At 42.9% G+C, this 24,646-nt stretch overlaps 1 protein-coding gene across 2 annotated transcripts in view; it reads left to right on the top strand.

Moving 5' to 3' along the window:
• Positions 1-24,646, top strand: part of TNNI3K (TNNI3 interacting kinase) — a 2,668,544-nt gene that overhangs the window by 1,077,545 nt on the left and 1,566,353 nt on the right. For both annotated transcript variants that reach the window (XM_078668672.1, XM_078668665.1), the window contains 3 exons: positions 23,661-23,753; positions 23,837-23,894; positions 23,990-24,184. In XM_078668672.1, the coding sequence (XP_078524798.1) occupies positions 23,661-23,753; positions 23,837-23,894; positions 23,990-24,184 (346 nt within the window). The remainder of the gene's footprint in view (positions 1-23,660; positions 23,754-23,836; positions 23,895-23,989; positions 24,185-24,646) is intronic.

Here is a 24,646-nt window from a genome sequence, read left to right as displayed (position 1 = left end):
TCCAGTACCAATCAAATAAAATGGACATACAAATTGATCTTCTAAAAATGATGGCAAATAATGTGGCGGGAATCAACAACAAACTTGCCCAACTAAATGATCTGGCATGGCAAGTGTGCAATGCCTTTCCGCGGCAGCAATGCCGCCACGGAAAGGCAGGCGGTGTTCACTCTGGGGGCCCCCTCTGGGGGTGGCACACGGGGGGGTACCTCTGGTACCCCCCTGCATTTGCATAATCAAAGCGGCAGGCACCGCGCGGTGCCTGCCGCTTTGATTATGTAAATGGTGCAAAGCATTTTTGGTATTGGGGTGGGCGGAGCAGAGAGCTACGCCCGCCACAATACTATAAATACAGGATGTGCCCGCCACTGTGGCGGGCACATCCTAATGGTGCGTGCAGGACCCCCGCCCTTAGGGCGGGCGGGCGGGCCCGATTTCCGATAAGATGGCGGGCGGGCTTTGCCCCATAATATTCAAACCTCAACGCTAATAACATTAATGTCGCCAATAATAGCTGAACAGATTATGAATGAGCAAACAACAATTAAAACCTGGGGCATAGTACTTACCAAAAAATTACCAGATGTTTACCCCACTCCCTTCATTGGGGAGGAAACAACACCAAAACATAAAAAGGTAGACATACAGACCATCTCAGTCCTAAAAAATGCACTTGGTAGGTCCCCGACAAAAAACATATGTACCATGCCACAAAACACCATAGATAAACATTTAGAAATAAATGAAAAATGGGTAAATATGGCACTCCACAGTAACCAGAAAGAACGATATGGTACCTTATTACAAATAGGAGACAAAAGTAAGGATAGTGAAATAGTAAGAGTATGCTCATGGAATATAAATGGACTGAGAGCTAAGATCCTAAACGCTCAGATAGACTCCATAGTGGGAAACCCCCACATTATAGCATTACAAGAAACCTGGGAAACTAATCCATTTATGCTACATGGATACGCCGGCTACTATGAACACGCAAAAAAAGAGCGAAGGTTTGGACGAGCCAGTGGGGGCCAGGCAATATTTATCTCTAATACACTACAGGTACAGCATGAACAAGTGATAGTAGATAGCACTAATATCCTGACAGTCAAACTAAACTATAAACTAACTAACAAAAACTCTGAAACATTATATCTGATCACAGTATATATTTTGCCTACCAATCGGAGCAGGGAGGAAACCTGTAGAACCCTGAACAATGTTCTCATTAATATAATGATAGAGGATCCCCTAGCAGATTTTTTGATTACCGGGGACTTTAATCTAAATCTCATGTCATCCCACATAAGAGACGACATAATACTATCCCAAAACCATCAATGGCTAATTCCTGAGCAAGATGTAGGGATAGATAATAATGCCGATGAGAATAGAATGGGAAAGAAATTTATGAAGGACATTGAAGCAATGGGACTCCGAATTCTTAACGGTAGAATAAAATCAGACGTTCCACCATTAAACAGTAACTTTGGGTATAACGGATACTCCAGGATCGATTACACCATGACCTCGTTATATATGTTCCACAACATTACCTCGTACCAACTAAAGAAAGTAAATGAAAGTGATCATACCCAACAGATAATCATAATGAACATCGGAGTAAATAGAAATAAGGAGTATCAATCCGCTCATGGGCATATTGGTACAACTAATTATAAAAAAATGTTTTGGAATGTTGAAAACAAAGTAATAATGAATGAAGAAGTGGAAAAGATCATGGAGGTATGCTTTAAAGACACAGTAACAAAAACAGTGATAGAGCTATGGGAATACTTCATCGGGAAGCTGACCATACCGCAAAGTCAAACAAACATCAATAAGAAGCAAAAACATAAATAACCATTCAGGGATAAGGAAAACCACTTAAACCTGCCATATACAGTAAGGACATTGAAGAAAGAACGAAAAAGGATTATCAGGCTACTAAAGAAACCAGGGATAAAAGCGGAAAATCTGGGAAACTTAAAGTTATTAAATCAAAATGTGAAGAAGCTAATATGGGGTGAAAAAAATCAGGCAAAACAAGCAACTTGGGCAAAAGTATTCCACGCCAGCAAGCAAAAGAATCCAAGAGACTTCTGGAAGATTATCAATAGCCTTGCTAGACCTACCAAGCAGGTAATCTCATCACCATTAACTGAGCAGGAATGGGAGATATTTCTGAGGAGACATTTAAATCAGGACACTTCACAGTCAAGTCCCCTCGAAAAGAGACATGGGTGCAAAAAAGACAAATCTCCTTTTACGGATAAGGATTTGGATATGTCAATAGCCATAGAAAAAGAAGAGATATTCAAACTTATAAAAAAACTGAAAAACGGCGCTCCCGGACCAAATGGGATACCGTTCGCTCTCTATAAAGAAAACCCAGAACTATGGGCGACCATCTTAGAGAAACTATACACAGAAGTCATTAGAACTGGAACCGTCCCTAAATCATGGCGAGGATCTTTAATAACTCCAATTTTTAAAAAAGGAGACTGGGCTCTTGCCGAAAACTATAGACTGATTACTCTTCAAGAAACGATGCCAAGATATTTGCAAGAATTTTGTCGACAAAACTATCTGAATGAATGAGGGAAACAAGGAAATTGCCCTTAAACCAGACAGGCTTTATTCAAGGCCTAGGAACAACAACAAACATAATGGTTCTTGAACTACTAATGGATAAATCAATCAGACTCAACCAACCCCTGTACCTATGTTTTATAGATTTTAAATCAGCATTTGACTGTGTCAAAAGAAACCTTCTTTGGAATAAACTTGAAAAAATGAATATCCCACTTCCCCTCCACAAGCTGATTTGCCTTCTATATACAGAGACATGGGTAAGTGTGAGGATGTGGGACGGCCAAACGCTATCAAAGGAGATTCCAGCAAAGGAAGGCCTGAAACAAGGCTGTGTTTTAGCCCCCCTACTTTTTAATTTGTTTCTTGCCAATTTAACTGGAATACTGGATGACGAGAATGCGCACCCCCGAAACTAGCTGATAAGCGCCTCACGAATTTGATGTATGCAGATGACGTCATATTATTGAGCCATACCAAAGTGGGACTAGATTTATTTAAAGATTTCTAAAGCGCGTAGTCACCCCGAGGGGTATCCCAGCGCTGAACCTATTACCGCCAGTGGAAAATAGTAGGGAGATGGAGGGATGGCTCAAGGGAAGAGTAGGGTTTAGAGCACCTAATCAGGCGGACTCACACATACTCGAAGGAGAACGGGATGGTCATAAACGAGACAAAAACTAAGATTATGGTAGTGACCAAAAACAATACGAGAAGATACAAAATATAATGACTTATGGATACAAATGAGATGGAGCAAGTAGAGGTATATAAATACCTGGGTGTATTATTTGATGCGAAGGGAAGCTACCAACTAACTCACTAACTGCGTCATTCAGAATCGTGCAAAAGTCACTTCCCAGCCTAACCTATGCTCCTCTTCTGTGTGTAATTGGCGCAAAACTCCTACCGACTATCACATACGGTAGTGAAGTGGTAATGGGCAAAGATAGCGAAACCCGAACAAGAACATAACCAGAGCCTATCGAGCCATATTTCACCTACCAGCAATCGCGTCCCCAGCCCAAGTAAGGTCGGAGTTTGGATTGACCAATCAGCAATATGCAAGGCAAGGCCACTTTATAAAAGTATGGAATCAAATAAAAAATGACCATCAAAATGAAATATTGCAACTGTTATGGAGAGAAATAAATAAGGACATAAACTCTACTGCGGGGATCTACCTTAGGAACGCAATAAAGGATTTTGCGATCACGCCAATATGGGAAAACAATATCACCAAGACATCGTTTAAGAAAATGATTAATAAAACTGCAAACCATCTATCCACCTTAAACGATAAAGCTATCCTCACCAAAAGAAAACACGCATGGGCGATAATTAATGGATACAAAAAGAAGTAAATCCAACAATACCTGGTAACACCATGGACGGAAAAAAAAACCAGGTGTTCCTTAAAGCCAGATTTGGAACAATGCCAGGCCTGTGTCACCATCCCCCATGGGAGAGACCGGAAACTCAAATGAAATGCAGACTGTGTAATAATGGTGAGGAGGATATGCTTCATCTTCTCTGTACTTGCCCTGCGCTTCTACAGGAGAGAAAATCACTATTAAAGTTTCCCTTCAAAGCACGTGGCATAAGGACATGTAGGCAGGCCTTGATTAATTGCATGAATTCGAACGACATTATTTTAAATGCTATCTTTGTAAAGTTTTTAATGATAGTCAAAAGAAAACTAGATGTTATATCTATTTTAAATATTTAATCACCTACGAACCTGATGTAATGACATTTTGAATGTTTTTATTCATGAACACAGTTTTTAGCCTTTTGTTTGAGATGTGTAATATTGTAAGATTTTAAATAATCATCACAATAAATTACTTACTTACTTACTTACCTCCCAGTCCACAGTATCCGCTGCACTTTAGATGGGGCGGTCACATCAAGATCCCCCAATCATTTAAAGGGAGCCTGAAGTTCCTGACAATAATGGGTTCAATAAAGTGCGATGACTCACAAACATTGGCTATGGAGCCCCTGGTGAAAAAGAAGGGCAGTGATTCTTTGAGGATGGGATTGGGAGACTCCAAATTTCATCCATGTTAAATTCATCCATCTAAAATTGCCAATACTTGGAACAATGGAAACTGTGTGAGCCAAGTTAACAGGGATTTCAGTTAAAATAATGAGATTCTATTTTTTCTTAAGAAATGAAAAATTACTAGGCCTTAGTGAAACTTAAATTACGCCGGTGTAATATGCTCAATTTTGGGAATTTCAGGCTATGCTTGTTCCGCAAAATTCCTGAAATTATGCCGTTTTGACACTTTGCATAATTACCTGGCATTCGCTGTAGAATCACAAAACGTGAGTGGCTGTTGTTCGCTGTACTTTTGTTTTTGCTTTTTTTTTAGCACAAATTCATCATTCTCAGCCAGAGATTTAAGGTGCTTTAAGCTGCCAAAATCTCCAGGTGAAAGTAAACAGATATGCGGTGTTTTCACAGGTGAGGTAAGTTCAGTAGGTCCAGTAAAGTGTTCATTCCCGAACTGGTCAGAATTAAAATGACCACATAATGAGGCCATTAGTGTGTACCAGTGAAATAATCAAAGCTGTGAAACTTCCTTGATCTCAAGCACTTGTGCCAGATTTCACGTTTGGTGCCCAGAGCCTTTTAAGAATCGAACAGGGTGTGGTAGTTTATCCAACTTAATGAGTCAAATATAATCAGGCCAGATACTTCTTTGGTTAAAAGGCAAATAGGCTATATGAAATGCTGCTGTGCATTTTTAGACTATTAAAGCACACCTATGCTTTAATGGTAGCAAGGCAGGTCATAAGTAGTCCCTGGTGACCCCTAGATATCCCCTAGATGTCAAGAGGGCATACTCTTCTCATAGGCACGAGTCGGGGGTACACGCGTGTGGACGGCATTCACCCACTTTTTTCACAGGGTGAACGCCGTCCACCCTGCCAAGAATTTGGGCCCCACTGAATATTGTGCTGAACTCGTCACGGTGTAATTTACAAACACCAGGACACTTTCAGCAGCACCTGCACGTTGTCTGCTTTCCATCTGCAACAAGCAACAAAGTGAAGATCGGGACAGGGCTTTTTTTAATTTAAGACTCCTGTTGGGCCCATAACCGGCCGAACTTGAGGGGTCATCTGGTCTCCTTTTGTTCAGTCTCTTGGCTGGGAGCAGTCACGGGCCTCACGCCTGATATATATAAGGCGGAGGGGAAACAAAGGATCACACCTTGTAAGCACTTCACACATGCTTCAGAGAGGCAGATTTTCACTTTGTTCAGTCCCTGTTTAGGAGATTTGCATGCACTGTAAGAATATCAGATGTGTTGGTCTTTACCAGTATTTACACAAAGCAAATTGCATTTATATAGAGCTTACTTCCCCTGAGGAGGCGTTGAAATAATTTAAGTGCCACTATTTTTTCTTGTAAAGCCCTACTCATTCCAATGCAGGGTGTCAGAGCACTTTACATCATCACGTGCATATTACATGTACAATAATTATATAAGTTTGTAAATGAAACTGGGGGATTGCAAGGTGTAGAAGTCACATATCATCTTCCATTGCTCACTGTGCTATTGTCCTAGCAATGCGCTCAAACCTACACATGATCGACCTACTAAACATATATCTGAGGGTGAAGGCATGCGGCGGGAAAGTGAAAGCGGGAGGAAGCGGTGAAGCAACGGACAGGAAACCCCGTAAAGAACAAGAAGCGGTCACAGCGGTGACTACGACAGCGTGAACCTGAGCACCAGGAGGAAAAGACCAAGGGGGAAGCGCCACCAAAGATACGCCAAACACAACGGCACTGAGACGCCCGGGCCGCCGAACTACCGGGCAGATTACAGGGCTTAGACCGGGGACAAGTGAAATCGATAACGAGGCAAAGACTACGTGCCGGAATCTTCCCCCCCACCTGCCTGCTGAACCTCACAATTGGTAGCCAGATACGGGGAGCAACTTATGGTGCAGTGAGGGAGCAGCGACATTTAACACCCCCTCCTCCAGGCGCACGCAGTGAACGGGCCGACACCCGCTAGTGGCGAGGGCAGAGTGGAACACGAGGACAGCTTACCGTGTGGGGGCACCAACGAGAGGCACAGAGCACAGTGAGGAGGCCAGGAAGACTAACTCCAGCTGCTGAGTAAAGCCCTACACGATCGTGGGATTTAGCGTTGCGGAGGCACTGGGACGCAAACAACCTCGCTGACTGCGAGAAGGCACTACACCACGGGGGACTGAAGACAAGTGAGGGCCCCCTTCCCCCCGCCCCACCCCCGCTCGGGAAGGAATAAACCGGCGGCCATACCATTGTGGATTGAGAACTAGCACAAAGACACTGTCGGAGCGTGCCGGATGAGTCCGGGATACACGGCCGCACCAGGAGACAAGGGGTGGACACACACTTGGACCGGTAGCAATTCTAAGAGTTTGAAATAGGGAGAGATCCACGCCAACAGCCACCTACACGCCCAACTAAGACGCAAACGCGGACCAGTGTGCAGTACCACAGAGGCCTTATACTTGGGAGAGAAAACATCATTACCTCCACAGCACATCCGCCCAACGCCATGACGGGTAGAGGCCCTAAACATCAATCCGCGCAGGCGAAGTTGGACAAATTCGCATATGACAAAAACTCACCGCCACTGACGGAAGGTCGCACCGCCTCAGGCAAAGGAGCTGACAATGAAGGTAGGACATTATGAAGGTGCTGGCGAGTGTCCAAACCACAGTAGGACACGATCTCTACAGATGTCTCCCTACTGCGGGCAGATTTCCACAAAATGGCAGACAGGGTCAAGGAAGTAGAAATCGTCACCAAATCTCTAGTGGCAGATACATCGGACTTGCAAACCACCGTATCCCGCCTGGAGACAGAGAACAAACTACTATCGGAAAAGCTTGATGACTAGGATGGACGCTCAAGACAAAATAATATACGCATTCTTGGTGTTCCGGAGAATGAAGGTGCACAAGCCATGGACCTATACGTGGAAGACTTAGTCAAAACCAGACTGCAACCCAAGGGACTCTCCAGTTTTTTTTCGGTAGAGAGAGCTCATAGGGTGCCAGGCGGCCGTCCCAAACCCAGGGCACCCCCGCGACCAATAATTGCTCGCCTATTCAACTTCAGAGACAGGGACATAATACTGCAAACAGCGAGAGTCTCCCCGCCAATTAATGTCCAAAACTCCACGATGACCTTCTTCCCGGACTACACAGCAGCAGTGTCCAGACGTAGACGCAGTTTTCTGGAAGTTAAGAAAGCGCTCCGGGAACAGGAACTGCCTTACTCCATGCTCTTTCCAGCAAGATTCAGAGTGGTAGCTGAGGACCGGACATGGTTCTTTGAGACAGCTGAAGCAGCATATGACTGGCTCGAAGGATGGCGGACAGTGGGCAGCGCTAATCGTGGGAGCAGAAATAACCGCCGGCATGGGGAGAGAGATGGTCCAGGAAGTCAAGCAGCAAGAACTCCCGATCAAGGACACTTGACAGAACCGGTAACGGAGGGGGGAGGCCAGAGGACACAAAGACATCTAAATGAACCCTGGCTACACATACAGTGACACAAGACTGCGGTTATGCCGGCTATGGACACTGGACTGAGGCGGGCCTTGGAGGGCAAGAAGGGTTAGCGCTCCCAGTGGACCCTCGACCCCGGACAAGCAAGTACTATGGTTTGGGAGGGGAAGAAGCACTCTGCTGAGTTGGGGAGGCGGGCAGTTGAAGGTCCGTTGAGCAGGGAGTCAGGGAGGGTGGGTGGGAACCAGGGAGGGGAAGTTGTTATTTTGTTGGGTTTGTTTGCGATTATTGGTGATATTGAAGGCATGGCAGCGCAACATTCAAGTGGCAGATCCTCACGGGAACTCAAAGGGCACCCATTCAAAACAAGCAGGTATATCTCTGACGACAAGGTTCATGACTGGATTAATAAGTCCATCTAACTGGCAGACATAGTGGGGAGAACAGGGAGCAAAACCCCCACACACAAGCACATCACACTCATGGCACTAGACTCACAACCTAATTATTGTGCCGATACCCTACGGATGACCCAAGTAGCCCCCTTAAAAATTGTATCATTGAATGTTTGAGGATTAGGGGATAAGATTAAAAGGGGCCTTGAAGCGCAGTGGCCCGGCACTAGCGCTCTTACAAGAAACACACCTCACGTGAGCAGCATGTAAGGTAATGGACAGATGGGGGTACAAAATGATAACACACTCAGAATTTTCATCAGGCTCAAGGGGTAGGGGGATACTGGTAAGAAAAACATCTCCCTTTATAGTTCTGCAAACTAAGGTAGACGACCAAGGGCGATTTGCAGCAGTACAGAGACAGTGGGAGGGTAGACTCCTGGTCGTAGTATCAGTCTATATACCACCAGCACTCCACTCGGTGGCGCTTCCGGCACTGGGTAACTTCCTCCTAACCCATCCAGAGGGAGAACTCATTATGGGGGGAGATTTCAACTCTACAGTAAACACCACCATAGACAGATTCGCTACATGTCCGCAATCATCAAACTCCTACCGATTCAGCGGCTTCCTTGAGGCTATGGGGTTAATAGATGTATGGAGGCACACGCACCTTACAACGCGACAATACACGTTCCACTTCACAGTACATAATAGTCTGTCCCGCATAGACTACTTCCTAACGTTGGACAATGGACTGCGTAACGTTGAGGAAGTGGAGATAAAGCCCAGATGCATTTCCGATCATTCCATGATAATACTTATCCTCTCTTACCGGGAAAGGTCTCGCCATCGGATATATCCTATTTACCCAAACTACCTCGCTATTTCCGGCATTTAAAAAGATCTAGTAAAAGCAACAAAGCATTATTTTGAGGAAAATACGGCATCTGTGGAATCGCCGATAATTATATGGGAGGCATATAAGACGTCCTTAGGGGTCAAGCAATTGCCTCCATCACCGGGCATAAACGGACACGGCAGAAAGAACTGACGGAAATGGAAACGGCTCTACAAACGGCAGAGGCAGCACACGAGATGGACCCATCTCCAGACACGGCACACACACTAAGCCTCCGACAACAGCAGTGTAGGGACTATTTGCAAAGACGGACGGTTGAGAACATCACAGCGAGCAGGCACAAAATTTATGACATAGGGGACAAAGCTAGTAAAATGCTGGCCTGGTTAGATAGAAGAGGGGATGGTGTCAAGGGCATACAACAGCTTCAGACGCGGGCGGGATAACTCCAGACGCACCCGGAGGAAATAGTCCATACGCTTATGGAAGGGAGGTCTACACTCCGGTTTCAGAATTGACAGAGACAGAGGCCGAGGAGTCTCTGAAACACATCGGGATGCCGACCCTTGAGTCGGAAACAGCAATGGAATTAGAAAAAGACCTCACGCTGGAGGAGGTGCAAATTGCAATCACTGGATAAAATCAGGGAAAGCGGTAGGACCCAACGGCAAACAAATGGCTGAGACAGTAAGTAAACCTTTATTAGCAATGTATAACGAGAGTCTAGAAAAGGCAGAACTTCCACTAGACCAACGTATAGCAACGATACTAGCAATCCCTAAACCAGGCAAGCCCCCAACAGAATACACGTCATACCGTCCAATATCGCTGCTCAATGCAGAAGCCAAAATTCTGGCTAAACTGTTAGCGACTAGACTGACGGCCCACCTCCCGCAATTGATACACCCAGATCAATCGAGTTTCATGCCCCACAGAAACACGGCCCTAAATCTCCGACGCCTGCAAGGAGTGCTAGCAATGGCCCCCACTTTGTCAGAGCCAACGGTGATACTGTCGCTAGACGTGACAATGGCATTTGACATGGTATCTTTGCAGTACTAAAGTTTATGGGTCTTGTTCCCAAGTTCAGAGCATGGATAAGACTCCTATACACTAACCCGTTGGCCCGCGTAACGGCCAATGGCCACATATCAGACGAAATGTCCTTAGCAGTAGGGACCCGCCAGGGTTGGCCTTTATCACCCATATTGCTTGCACTGGTGTTGGAACCTCTGGCGACAGTAATTAGGAAGACCCCACTGCTGAAAGGAATCTGTTGGAAGGAGGGGTGGGAAGACCGCCTTTTGCTTTATGCTGATGACATGTTAGTTTATCTTACAGACCCTGAGCGCAGCATACCAGCGCTGCTTCATATATGTGATACCCTCGGGAAGGCATCGGGTTACAAGATTAACTGGTCAAAATCAGTTATTTATGTTCTGCGGGGACCAGAACCGGTACTCCCAGCCAATTGCCCATTAACACTAGCAAAAGACTCCTTTAAATATCTGGGAATCCATATCACTAATGACCCAGCGGATTTCATAACCAAAAACTTGATGCCCCCTTGGAGCGTTTAAAGCGCGATGTAGCACATTGGGCGTACCTACCTCTAACAGTTTTGGGGAGGAGCAGCCTTATACAAAATGAAGGCCCTGCCTAGGTTTCTTTACATACTGGACAACACACCCTACCCAGTTCCGCCCCGATATTTCACACAAGTCGCAGCACAGGTTTCAACTCTTCTTTGGGGACACCGCCCGGTGCGTATAGCGCAGGTAAAATTATACAAAAGTTGGTATGAGGGTGGGATTGCGCTCCCGAATTTACTATTGTACTATTGGGCGACTCAACTTAAAGTTATTTATTTATCAGTGGATCCACGCGCGCCATGATGACCCAGCATATAGGGCAGATAGAGCGCAAATGGGAATGAATAACATGTTAGCAGTGCTCTACGACAGAAGGCTACTTTCGACACTGAGGGGTCCAACAAAACTCACGACCATGCTATGGTACAAGGCACAGGCAAAACTGGGGTGGAGAGGAAAAATAACTAAACTTACCCCACTCTGGGACACTAAGGAACTAGGGATATTACGGCATAGTAAGGGCTTTACGCAATGGGATAATATAGGCATCTCCAGGGTGGAAGACTTATGGGACAAAGGAACAGTGATACCTTTCACTTAACTACAACAGAAATATGACCTGGGCCCGAATTAACTATACAAATATATACAGATAAGACACGCATTGTTGACAGTCATTCCACCAGACACTGAGGTCCCGGAGGCTGCCCCGCTGGAAGAGCGTTTACTCACTGATCACATGCAGAAAAGCGCCACATCACTCACCTATAGAAAGCTGCTGAATAACCTAGCAGACCCCACAGTTCCGTTGCGAGAAAAATGGATGGCAGAAGTGGGAGAAATGGACGACTCAGAATGGCTAGAAGCTCTGGCATCGCCTAAGGAGGTGGGAATCTCTGCCAAACTTCAGCTAGTGCAGCTTAAAATCCTGCACCATATATACTACACTAGAACCACCTTATTTGAACAGAGGATGCAACGCCCATATTGCCTTCGGGGCTGCGGTGAAGAGGGCACCTTTTTTCACACAATATGGGACTGCCGGGAGATAATGGCCTATTGGCGTCAGGTCCTACGCACCATATCACAAACAATGAAGGTGTCCCTCACACTGGAGCCACGACGATGTCTACTAAATGTGTGGGAACCTAATGACCTCACACGACACGGACAAACTTGGGTTACATTAGGGCTCATGATAGCTAAAAGGGATATAGCACAAAAATGGGGGGCAACAGAGAACCCAACTTTAGCAACGTGGTGCAGAAACATGGATCTCGCTATGATCACAGAGCGCACAGTGTATGGTACTAGAGGAAGCCCACGAAAATGGAATAAAATATGGGCGGCTGGAACACTTATCGAGGGGACATCTGTGATCCACTGCCAGAGTCTGACTACGAAAGCTCGGACGAGGAATGAAAGTATGGGAGGGGAGAGGAATGGGGATAAGGGTACTACAGGAACTGACCACTGAAATGAAATGTAACATTACATGTAAAAGTAATTCTGTTGAAATATATGTCACTTCACCAAGTATGAAACAAATCTTTAAACTGTCTGTATCGCCACCTGGATACTCGATGTTAATGACAATAAAAAATTGTTTTTAAAAAAAAAACAGATGGAATTGGCAAAGCTTTTTTTTTCATTTTTCAGCAATTACCAAGTGGCTCAAATTCTACCTAGAACCTCCGACTTCATTCCCTCTTTTCGGAACTTCTCACTGACCTGCCAACATTCCTCAGTAAAAATATACGCAATTTGAAGTCCGGTATCAGCTTTTCTTGCCTTAATGGGACCCCACTGCCCTGTCATTACAAAGGAAACAGTCATGACAGGGCAGAACATGCCACTGTACACACAAAAGGCTGGAGGAAATGTATACACGAGTCAACCGGGTTAAGACAGAGCGTAGGCAGGGTTCTTCAAACGGGGAGCCTCAAATGATCTGGGGAAGGAAGTGTGCCAGGCTCTGGGAAAAGAAGCATTAGGCTGATAACAGGGCTTTGTTTTAAGCTGAACATTTTTTCGGAAGTAAACCGCTCTGTATTGGCCCATCGCTGACCCCTTTTGTCATTTATATACTAGCTGGGAGCATGTGACTCCAAATACTCTTCAAAACGTTAGTTAGGCCTCCCTGCTCAGAATAGAATGTATGGCATCATGTATTTGATGCCATTTTTTTCAACAGCAATAGATCTTAACTGCAATGTTTAAATAAGTCTAGATATATTTAAACATTGCCAATTTAATAGACTAACTGTGAAAAACTTGGAGGGGGGCAGTTATTGTTTTTTCACTGAGAGGAGCAGCATTAAAAAGTTTGAAGACAAATGGCGTAGGGGGTAAGCCAAACCTGCACCAGTGTCATTTCGGAGAGAGATGTGGCGCAGTGGCTGGATCGGTGACTCTGGAGCGCGGGGCTCACGGTTCGATGCTCAGCATCATGTGACTCTGGGGAATAGCTCACTTAGTCACCCTGATAGCCCCCCTCCCCAATGCCTTGATACTCTTTGGAGTGACATGTTTGTGCTTTACAAATGTGAAATTATTATTAATTTTCCCCGAAACTTGAGAGCCATAAATTAGTCCTTGCCCTTAAGCCTTACCTCTGAAAATATGCCTTCGTCGGTCTCTTTCTGAAGTGCATCCATTCCACCCATCAGAATATGGAAAATAGCTAACTTTATTTGCCAACTAGCATTGAGGTCCAGCACCAGTGGCCTTTAACTTGGGGATAACAGTTTCTGAAAGCTGACTGAATTACCGAGGGATCAGCGCTACCCCCCCTCCTCTGCACTCCTTCCTCCCACCAAGAGTTTGCAGTGGCAGGTGCCAAGCTCCTGATGCAGCCTCCCAAGTGCCACTAACTCTCTCTAGGGGTTGGGCAAGGCTCAGGGAATGGTAGCCTTGAATGATTCCGACCTTTATACCACTACAAGGTTATTCCAATCACCACTCACTTCTTTCAAAAGGAACTGCAGGTACTTGATGGATGTGTGTTTCTGTAAAAGATATAGGATACACCTTAGCAATATAATGGCATTCAGGTTTTCTTTAACATTTGAACAATCACAGCAAACTAAGTTATATATTAAGTGGAAGACCCTCAAAAGGAATTTGAAGGATAACTATTTGGAAGAGCCTGTGGCATTTTTAATTCATGTTCTTTCAGGGTTTCTTTAAAAGACAACAGAGTAGCCTCACTTTTAAGAACGAGAATCGTGTACGTTAAAAACCTATAGGGAATGTGATTGTTTATAATACTTTATCCAGTATTGCAATATACACAAGCTACCGTGGGTTAAGGGAGATTTAATATACCAAATAATGTTCGTTAAAAAATTGGTTATAACAACGTTTAACTAACTTTTTTTCCAGCAAAAATAACAATCGCAAATAAACGGAAAGTAAGCCAAGTTCCGACCAGCCTCGTAATCACAGGTCCCAACAATGCCTTGGTTTATTAGTACCTAGTAGTAATTTGAACCAACCCTGCGTATATACAGCCTTTGGCTCTAGTCTGTATATTTCTCATGACCCCAGAATGGTTTTCGCTCAAAGTGTCTGCACACCGGGGAGCTCCGCGCCACCTCTTTAAAATTCAAATCTCAACCCATGCCTCATATGAGTGATTAACACTGGCTGCAGAGGCCTCGCGGACATTCTGGAGTGCGATAAATCACAAGGACTGAAGATACACAGACGCACCATCAGTGGGTCATTTGAGCTTTATTGACATGTAAATCGAGCTTGATTTGACACGTTAATTTCACTAAAGCATCATCAGTCATCCTGTTGTTTATGGTGCAGACCCCTATTTTGGTAAACGCAGACACCATAGATATTTGCCAAAGACTAACCGTGTTTTAATACAAAAGTGACGAATCTGAGCAGTCGTTGTTTTCCAGGCATCCTTACATTTCTCCATATCTAGCTTTGAACTTGCCTTGGGTACTAGCATTGCCGCAAAGGCTTCTGGTATATCGGAGGATCATAGGCACCAATATGGCCCGTGAGGCTCTCTAACTTGGTATGCAGGGGGTCAATACAGACCAGATAAAAACGGATGCCCAGATAGTCAAAGTAGCTGATCCCTTTGTGGGGATGGTTTCCCTCCCTAGGGCTTACTTGTCCTTCTATTCTGTACCAGCATCGTGATTATGTTTTATATTGATCACAGCAGGGCAGAAGTCCTATAAAAAGAAGAGGGGGGCTGACCAAGTAAGACAATATGCAAATGACCTCATACGTCATGATGTAGCGCTAAAAAAAAGAAATACAATAGTGCTATTTAAATTTTTTTGTGTAAATATTGGGACAGACTAACCCATCTGACAGTCGTACAGTGTCTGCATTTATATACAGGGAGAGAACAAAGGCAAAAGCATGCCTCTCTTAAGTACTTGTGAAGAGAAGGCAAGCTGTGTGCCTTTGTCTCTGTGGCATTTACATTTAAATGTAAGGGTCCAGGCCAATGTTCCCTCTAATTTTTTTCCTCTGTGGGTGGCATTGTATGGTCTCTGTGCGCTGCAGCCAATGTTATGTGCACAAAGAAGCAGACTGCGCATGTGCGTACAGCAACAAATATTAGTGCAAAAATCACTACAAACTTTTGCTTAAAAAGTGAAAAGATGGTGCATTGCCACACATGCAGCGCCACATAATGGATCATAAGGCAGGTTTGCATTCAAATACACATACCTTGACATTAAATTGGTTACCCAAGCAAGTACACTTCGGCTTTGGAAAAGCACAGGACTTTAACGGTGGTACTAATATAAGATTTTTCATTAATACAAAAAAATTTTTTTTAAATAAAACCCCACATTTTGCTATTCTGTCTAAATTCATAAAGAAACCACATATCTACGTATTTATTTAAGGATTTATGCATTCTGAACAAGAACACAACCCCAGACCCACCCCTGGCTCCCCCTCCCCCCCAACAAGTTCACATTCTATACCATCTATCGAAAGGCACACACTAAATCAAATAAGGTGTCCATAATGCTCACCTCTTATCAACTTAAAAAAGATGAGAAATGGTTTCACGAGAACACAAAAATACTGTAGTTCCCTCTCCCTAAGTCATATTTATCACAGTACAGGATGTATCTGTAGACATAAGCATACTCAAGTTAGTATCAACATCCAATGCATGATTCCAGGTTATGTTCCTCAGCAAACTCTAAGGGAGTCCTGCTTTCTGTTTTTACCATCTTACCTTATACATTGATGTAGATAATTATTCAGGTCGGTGTAATTCCTTATTAATCTATTTCAATGCTTTGCCATGGTTTGCTTTTAAAATCCGCAAGAATATAATACAGCTCTAAGTATACATCCCTAAGCCTAATGAGTAGACCTGTTGTTTTGCATACTATAAAAACCATACCTTAAAAAATGGAGCTTGATACGATCAATAAAAAATCTCAAATCATTTTGGTCATTTAGGGTTTGTACAAATTGGCCCTTTGTCCAGATGGAACTGAAAGACCAAGGAGGAAATAAATATACAAAATGTTTCTCTCCTACTACCAGAAAAGTGACCGTAGAACTCACATTCCCCCCTTATTCTTCCTATCATAACAGTGCCAGCGCTCCATTCTAGAAAGCCCGTTCAAGGCAAAGAATTGTATACATGTTAAAACCGTGTACCCCCATTGTCGTTCGGGAACCCAGGACGAAGCAGGGAGTCTCTCCTGCAACCAACTAGTCTTAGACCTTAGGCCTCACAAGTAAGTGAGACTGACAGTGCTTGCTGTAGCTAACCGAGTGAGCTAATATTAATTACATATTTGTTTTTAGAAGCAGCACGATCAGCTGCCTCGGTGCCAGTCGTGTTGCAGTACATGCTAGTTCAGAGTGCTGCTCAGGCATTGCTACAGGCTCGAGGCTGCCGTTGTGCTGTGTGTTACCAAGTGTGCGCCTGAGACTGCCTTTTCAAAATGCCTAGGGCTGCGTGCATGCTGCTGTCTGCCCCTGTTACTGTTTTGCAGTTTTATAAGTCCGAAGTTGGCCCAACGGTATTTCTATCACCTTATATGAGCACCAGTTAAATTACACAAAGTTACATTCCTTTTTAGGGACGGGAGATAAGGGATTCACAGAATCACAGTAACAGTGAAACAAAGAGACAGGAAGCATATGGCTGTCATAGAAAGAAGCATGAGGTAGACTAGGGCATTGGCAGTATTGGCATTCGCCTGAGTCGCTTGAGGGCGTCTGAGAAAAAAATTGGGGGCCTCCCCAATTTTTTTTATTTTATTTTATGTTTGGTATCCTTACCGACAAGATCGATGTTTACAATAATTTTTACGATAATTTCTGGTCCCACGCTAGCACTGACTTTTTGGCTCCTGTTTTCTAGTTCACATTCACTGTTATGCACGTTCTATGTGATTGATTTAATTTTTCCAGGTAGGACCTAAAGACGTGGAGGATGCAGCGAACTCTGACTTATTTGTGTCCACATGGTGGCAGCAGACACCCCATCATAGACGAAGATATTTATTTTTAATGCCTTTCTTGTCCCACCACTGCTCTTACAGGATTAGTTTTAATAAGTGCCTCGATTGCTTCATCTGAACGCTTTAGAAATTGATTAACTGCCAAAATGTAGTCCCCCCCCCATAAAAAAAACGGCGATCTGCACAGGGTCCTGCTGCAACTCCGAAGTCCTTGGACTCGCTCCCATTTTGCGCTAGTGTTGGGGAAAAAAATTAGGAAATCGAGTACAACATTTTTTTAACAATCTTTTGTTCTCACATATTTCAAAGTCCATTGCTTCAAAACAAAACTGGAATCTCCCTCATCTGTCAAAGATCTCAAAATTGTTTGTGTGTATTTGTTGGATTCATTTCCAAACATGTATTGTGGACAATTTCCGATTGGAACGTTTTAATTCAAACTTTTGCGCTTGGTGGTTCCAATAATTCGGGCGTTAGGCAGCCTCAAAGTCTGCTGTCTTCGCAAAAGATGTTTCCAAGTTATGTAGCGAGGCCAGGATGCGGGCAAGTCAAGTGCCTCGGGGAGGGAAGGAAATTCAGTTTATCTTCTCTCCAGACGTGTAACCCACCCTCGGCCGCCGCATCCATTTTCTCGAGTACGACTGTGAGGCTCATTGTTTGCTTTTGTTTAAAGCATTCATGTTAATCGCAGCTCCTGACGGGCTCTGCCATTAACACGAATACTTAAACAAAAGCAAACAATGAGCCTCACAGTCGCACTCGAGAATACAAAAGCAATTAAACAAGCACTTGCTAAATACCTCTTCAAGTTAGAAATGCCCGATTTTCGCGCTGCCGTGGCGGCGCCAATGCTCTCGGGGATGTTTGTGCGCGCCACACACACAGCACTGCGCGCTCGGGGGCACGGATGTGCGCGCGCGCTCAGGCGCGCGCGTTCGGGGGAACACTGGTCCAGGCAGCCCCCAGTCAGCATATACAAATAAAAGGAGGCCGGATGGCCCCTTAACTTCGGCCCAGCTGGAGGTGAAAAAAGCCCCCTCCCTGCTTCTGCTTTGCTGCTGGGAATGGAAAGCAGGCAATGTGCAGGCGCTGCTGAACATGTCCCGGTGTCTGAAAATTACACCGGGACAAGTTCAGCATATTTCTGTGGGGCCCAACTTCTTGGCAAAGGGGACGGCGTCCACCCATTGAAAAGAGTGGGGGGACGCTGTGTACCTGCATGTACCCCGACTCGAGCCCTGGATCACAGTGTTTGTGAGGCCCATTATTATAAATTGAAATTTTTTTGTTAATCAGGAACTAGTTTGTCTCCAAATATCAGCTCATGATTTTCTGAAAATGGGTCTGTAATGACCCCACATGTTAGCTTGGAAAAACATTAACTTTATCCACAAATACTACTCATCTATTGTTATTGAAATTCATTTACCATGTTCGCAAATATCCACATAAATGACAACCATTGGAAGGATATGCACATGTGCTCCCATGAAAGGTCTCTCATTGCCAACATGCCGCCAGATAACCCCATCATAGGCACTGCAAACCTTTGGCAATTCTCTGTTTCAGAGGAGTTGAATTATTCACTCCTCTGACACAGAAAATTGTAAAGGTTTGCAGTATTTTTACTGCTTGCATGCTGGCATTGAGTATGTTAATTATGCATAATCACTATGGTATATCATTATATTGCTGATGTCCAATGTGTGGTGAATGATACGTTTTGATTGACTGGTGCCATGTACAACTTTGGTCAATTTAAGGAGGCCAAGAGCAGGTGAAAAAACAAAGGGACTAATAGTAAGTAGTAGCAGCAACACAGCATATCTTCTAGCATCCTTCCCTGTGGCATGAAAACATAGGCCAAAAACCCACTCTCGCTATTCCAAATCTGTTTTCTTAGAGACCTGTTGAGATATACTGATTTCAATTCAACCACAGGTAATGCCTTAAGTGAAATCCTGGGTTGTACATCACTAGTCCATTCATATTCTCCTCCCAGGACCCTGGTACCAAAGTAGGGTAAAGCATTTTATGAATTTTAAACTCCTGCTGGAAACACCTGTACAATAGCAATATCATCTTCAGAATAGCAGGGCATTGTTATTAATATTATTATTATTATGCGTTCTTATATAGCGCTCGATTACCCGTAGGCATCTCGGCGCTTGCCTTGGGAACCCGTCCTGGCTTTTCCCTGTGAGATACCCGTACTGGGCATCCCCAAGGTGAAAGCCAGGCATCCCGCCGCGGGGGGGGGCGTAGTGAAGATTAAGCAAGCTAATGCCCAGAGCTGCAGAGTGTGTACCCGTGACTCGAGTAGGCACCGAAACGAGAATTATTGAGTCCGTGGATATTTGGGCTCAAGACCCTGCCGCGTCAGGAATTGAACCCTGGTCCCGGCTCAGACCTCTGCTTCAGGGTCTGCCTCCTCTAACCAGTGAGCCACACTTCTCCACTTGCAAAAGATAATGCTTGGAAGTAAATAGGATATGCTATTCTTGTCTAAATAAAACTACTGCCTAATCTATTTTTATCTGGATTAAATTCTGAACGCACCAAATTCCAAGAAGCTAGAATTTGCGTTCACAGGACGACGCACCTGCTTCATCAAACGGGTAATCAGCAAACTGTTCAACATAACAACAAATATGGTAGGTAAATTAGTCAAGATATGGGAATTAACAAGGAAGAGTGCAAGGGCGCCTACTGGACAAAGAATAAAAGATTGTAGATCTGGGTATCATGCGAGAAAAACAGATAAAGCAAGGGAGTAAATAATACAACAAGAGAATACTTATGCCAGTGCAATGTCTAAGCATACTTTCATTGAAATCTGAAGGAATATAAATATGGGTGAAACTTTCTTACACACATTGCAACTCACTTTACTCACAAGGAAACTGTTTTCCAACACATGTTCTGGGAAAATGGAAGGGATAATCACAGTTTACAGGTGCACTCCAATATGGTCATTTCCCACTACCATTAGAAGTATAAATATCAACAACAAAAAACTGTCGAAGTTGGCACCCCAATTCAGATATTTGAATGCAGGTTCTTTGAAATTACCGATATGCATTTCATCATAAATTAATTCAAATATAATGTATGCATTGTCTAATATAATCCATACAGAGAAACTCAGAACAATTACGTCACCAAAGCAAATAAAATCAGTAAAAGCATGTTTATGCTGTAAAATATCCACGTGTACAAATAATACTTATTTGTAGACACACGTCTACAAATAATACTTATTTGTAGACAATGTAATGATCTTCACCTATTTGTGATTATGCTATTTAATTAAGTCAATCTAGACTTTATTAGAGCAATTTGATCAATGAGCAGCAATGTATGGTTCAATTAAAAATACAGTGCATGTTATATTTAAATAAAAAATATGTTTGATTACATTTTAAATGTTTTTTCTTGAAATGTCAGATTCTGTTTAATGTAAATGACATGTTGCAGTAATGATCACAAATATCAAATGGTCACCAGAAAGTCTATGTTTGATTGATCTCTTTTCTTTTGTACATATAACTTTACGATATGTGGATATTTAAGAGCATAAAAATGTTTTCATCTTTTGTGTCATTACAGCCTTGAGATAGCATCATGAGTCGTGAAACACATGTTGGTGTGGGGTTTTCCATGTTCTATATTTGTGTCAATTTATTTATGATGAAATACATATCAGTAATTTCGAAAAATGACAATAAACTAACATCTTGTAATTCAAAAAATCAGCATTAAAGTATTTGACCGAGGGTGCCCCGTTCATCTTTTGTTTTCCAGCACAGCTTGCAGGACAGCAAAATAACCTCTTTCTAGTCAACTTTAGAATTGGAGTTCCCTGGCTTACAAGCTACCAAGGAGAGGGAAAGGTTATTTGCCCTTTATGGTCTAAACAAATATGGGATTCTCTGCATTAAAAAACAGATAATTTCAAACTTGCCTCCTTGTTCAAAATATGTTTTTAAATGTAGTTACATTTAAAAGAATAACCTAGGTGATCTTTCGAAGATATGTCTTAGCCTACTATTGTTAAAATATTGACAAGGAAAAATAGCTGGTAATCAAGATATCAGGATAGGACTTAAGTTCTATCATTCTCCTTATTATGTAACTGGGGTGGCGTTATAGATAAGTATCAATCGGTTACCTCAGCTTCAGTATTTCCTAGGTTGATATGTTTCTGATTATTTACAAGTGAGGTCTGTAGGAGGAATCTAGTTGTATTAATTCTGTCGTTCACTGTCTACTCTGCGTTATGAAGAAGAAAACTCAAGGGCCTTTATAAAGTAAATGACAACAGAAGCACTAATGTTTGCAACCATAGATGATGCTATTTCCATGCACACGTCTCACCCTAGACTCATACATTGCATTTAAATGAAAAAAAACCAGTTCTTCAGAAAGACATCAGATGGCACCGCTTTATATTGAATATCTGCTTTAATGCAGCGAGTGGCCTCACAATTCTGTAGTGGTGTTAAGATAACATCTTAATGCCTTTTATTGCATTTAAGAAGTTCTGTAGCATGTCATACCTCTGTCAAAGTCTAGAAGTGCTCTTTTTTATCTCTCTTCACGGAAAAATATTGGAGTGCATGGTTGGAAAGGCATTGGGCGTGGTTATAACAATATGGAAGTCACTGGATGAGGTGTAAGAAGATCAAAGGAGTTCTACTATCATGGTGTGAGAATCTGAACTGGGCAAAAGAAGGAGGTGTACCAGAGAGTGTCAGAATGCACACAGGCCAACATATGTATCATTCTTTTAGGCCTATGAAATGTCCCATATTGAGGCTGCTCATAAAGTCCATAGTATGTGATCAGTGGAGTTCACTGTGGTGTATACTATATGAAGTTCAACCTGCAGCAACAGGCCCCAAGACACTTGTAATTAGCAGTGATCTGAATCGTATAAACAAGTGAATGAGAATAGGCAGGTTTTCTATATTCTCTAAAGTTCTAGGTTATTGTTAATCCTTCATACTGATGCAGGAATAGTGTTCTAGATCCTACCATTGGAGCAGTGAAGAAACTTCTGCCAGTTCGAGGATTTTTGAAAAAAGGGTTGATCAAACGTGAGGCAAGACTGGAGCATTGTGAACAATTTTTGCCAATAGTTGCAGAGTTTATTTTGAAGGAAGAGTGGTCCAGTTTTATTCACTGTGCTCTTAAGGAGGTATCTCGAACAACTGACAGCCACGTACGGATTTGATTACTTGGGAAATCTAACTCCAAATAGGTAGATTGAGGAGCTGTCCAGTGGCTGCTTTCTGTATTTTCTGCAGTTTGATAAGTACTAGCCAGAAGGCTTCATGATATAGGGCCATATGTATGAAGGTACCGATTTGCGAGTCTGAAATAGCGATTTTTAAGAAATCGCTATTTCAGAATCGCAAATTGGTATGTATGTACAAATTTGCTTTTTTTTTAGAGAATTCTTAGTATTCCTTAATTGCGATTCTCAAATTGCGAATCGCAATTAAGGAATACTTTCCCATTCATTTCTATGGGTCAGGAGGCCCATAGGAATGAATGGGAAGGTATTCTCAATATTGCGATTTGCAATTTGAAAATCGCAAATTGAGAATAATTTCAAGGGTGCAGGACACCCTGGTGCACCCCTGAAATAGGCATGGGTGCACATGTGGCGCACTAGAAGTTGGTGGTAATTGCGATTCCTTAAGGACATTTTTTGGGCTTCATACATTGCATTTAAGGAATCGCAAATTTTGCGATTCCTTATTTTGCACCAGATTACTTCTCATGACTCTAAGGTTGATTGGTCATATTTAGTACATTTGTCCCAGGTGAGCACTTGAGTTTTAGATTCATGTTTTTTTTATTTTTAACTTGAGGTGGTGCTATAGCATCCAACACATACCAGCTTGTAACTATTGCCTGGTGACACAGGAGTCTGAATACTGTTAATACAATGGATTTTCAAGCTTTATTATGATGTGCATGCCACCAGAGTAGTTGTAGGTGTTTTGGTTCAAAGTGCCTATGTGGACTAGGGTAGATAGACAGCGGTGGAATCCATCTATGGTTGTCACGTGTAGGATAAAACACAGTGATATCTTGAAGTGTCTATTATTTTCTGTTTTGCAAAACACATCATCACAGCAATTTCATATTTGCTTAAGCGTCAAACTCTTTACGCTGACGTTTCTGGCTTTTCTCTGTTTTGCAGAAAAGGCAGATGTTCTTCTTCTGCGTGCCAGTCTGCCTTCTCATTTTCACCTCCAGTTGTCTGACCTGGAGTTCCATGAAATTATTGGATCAGGTAAGCAAAGAGTTAAGCTTGCTTCGGGACAATTTATATTTGTATGAAATCAATGTTTACAATTAATTTTTTTAACTTTTCAGGTTCTTTTGGAAAAGTGTACAAGGGAAAGTGCAGAAACAACATAGTAGCCATTAAACGGTGAGCTTTTGTCAAGTTACAGTGTTTGTGGTATATTTTCACTTCTGATCAAATAAGTTAAACAGGAGCTGGTTTTCTATCCTTACTTTTTGTAGCTATCGAGCCAATACCTATTGCTCCAAGTCGGATGTGGACATGTTTTGTCGGGAGGTCTCGATTCTGTGCCGACTCAACCATCCTTGTGTTATCCAGTTTGTTGGTGCATGCTTGGATGACCCCAGCCAATTTGCCATTGTCACACAATATGTATCTGGAGGCTCGCTGTTCTGCTTGCTTCACGAACAGAAGAGGTAATGCATCTTTTCATTTACTTACAAATCAACTTGCAAGAGTTTCTTGTAGTCCTAGGGCAAATCTGGCCCTGAATTGTGTGATATATTCTTACTTTCAGGATATCTTCTTAGTTGGTATTTTAGCTCTTTTGACACATTATTTAAAATCGGATATTCAGGTACTGAAACCCTATCAACCGCATTCCACAATTTATTCTTTCTTAACTCGCATATGTTTCTGTTGTTGCTTAGGAAATTGAGAGAAAGCTTGGTTGTCTAAAGATGATAATTCATCAAGTTACTGTTGGCCATGAGGGGGTCTGTAATGAGTCGTCAGTTGTCTTTTAAATGAACGCTTTATACATATCGTTTTTGGTAGTTTGTTTTTTAATGCTTCACGAAAACTACTTTTTAATTGTTTGATTTAGCGGTTCTTAACCTTTTGACTTTTTATGGACAACTACCGAAATATTACTGGAA

Source organism: Lissotriton helveticus, chromosome 1_2 (assembly GCF_964261635.1).
Source record: "Lissotriton helveticus chromosome 1_2, aLisHel1.1, whole genome shotgun sequence".
Classification (NCBI taxonomy): Eukaryota; Metazoa; Chordata; class Amphibia; order Caudata; family Salamandridae; genus Lissotriton; species Lissotriton helveticus.
This window is presented reverse-complemented; position numbering and strand designations above follow the sequence as displayed.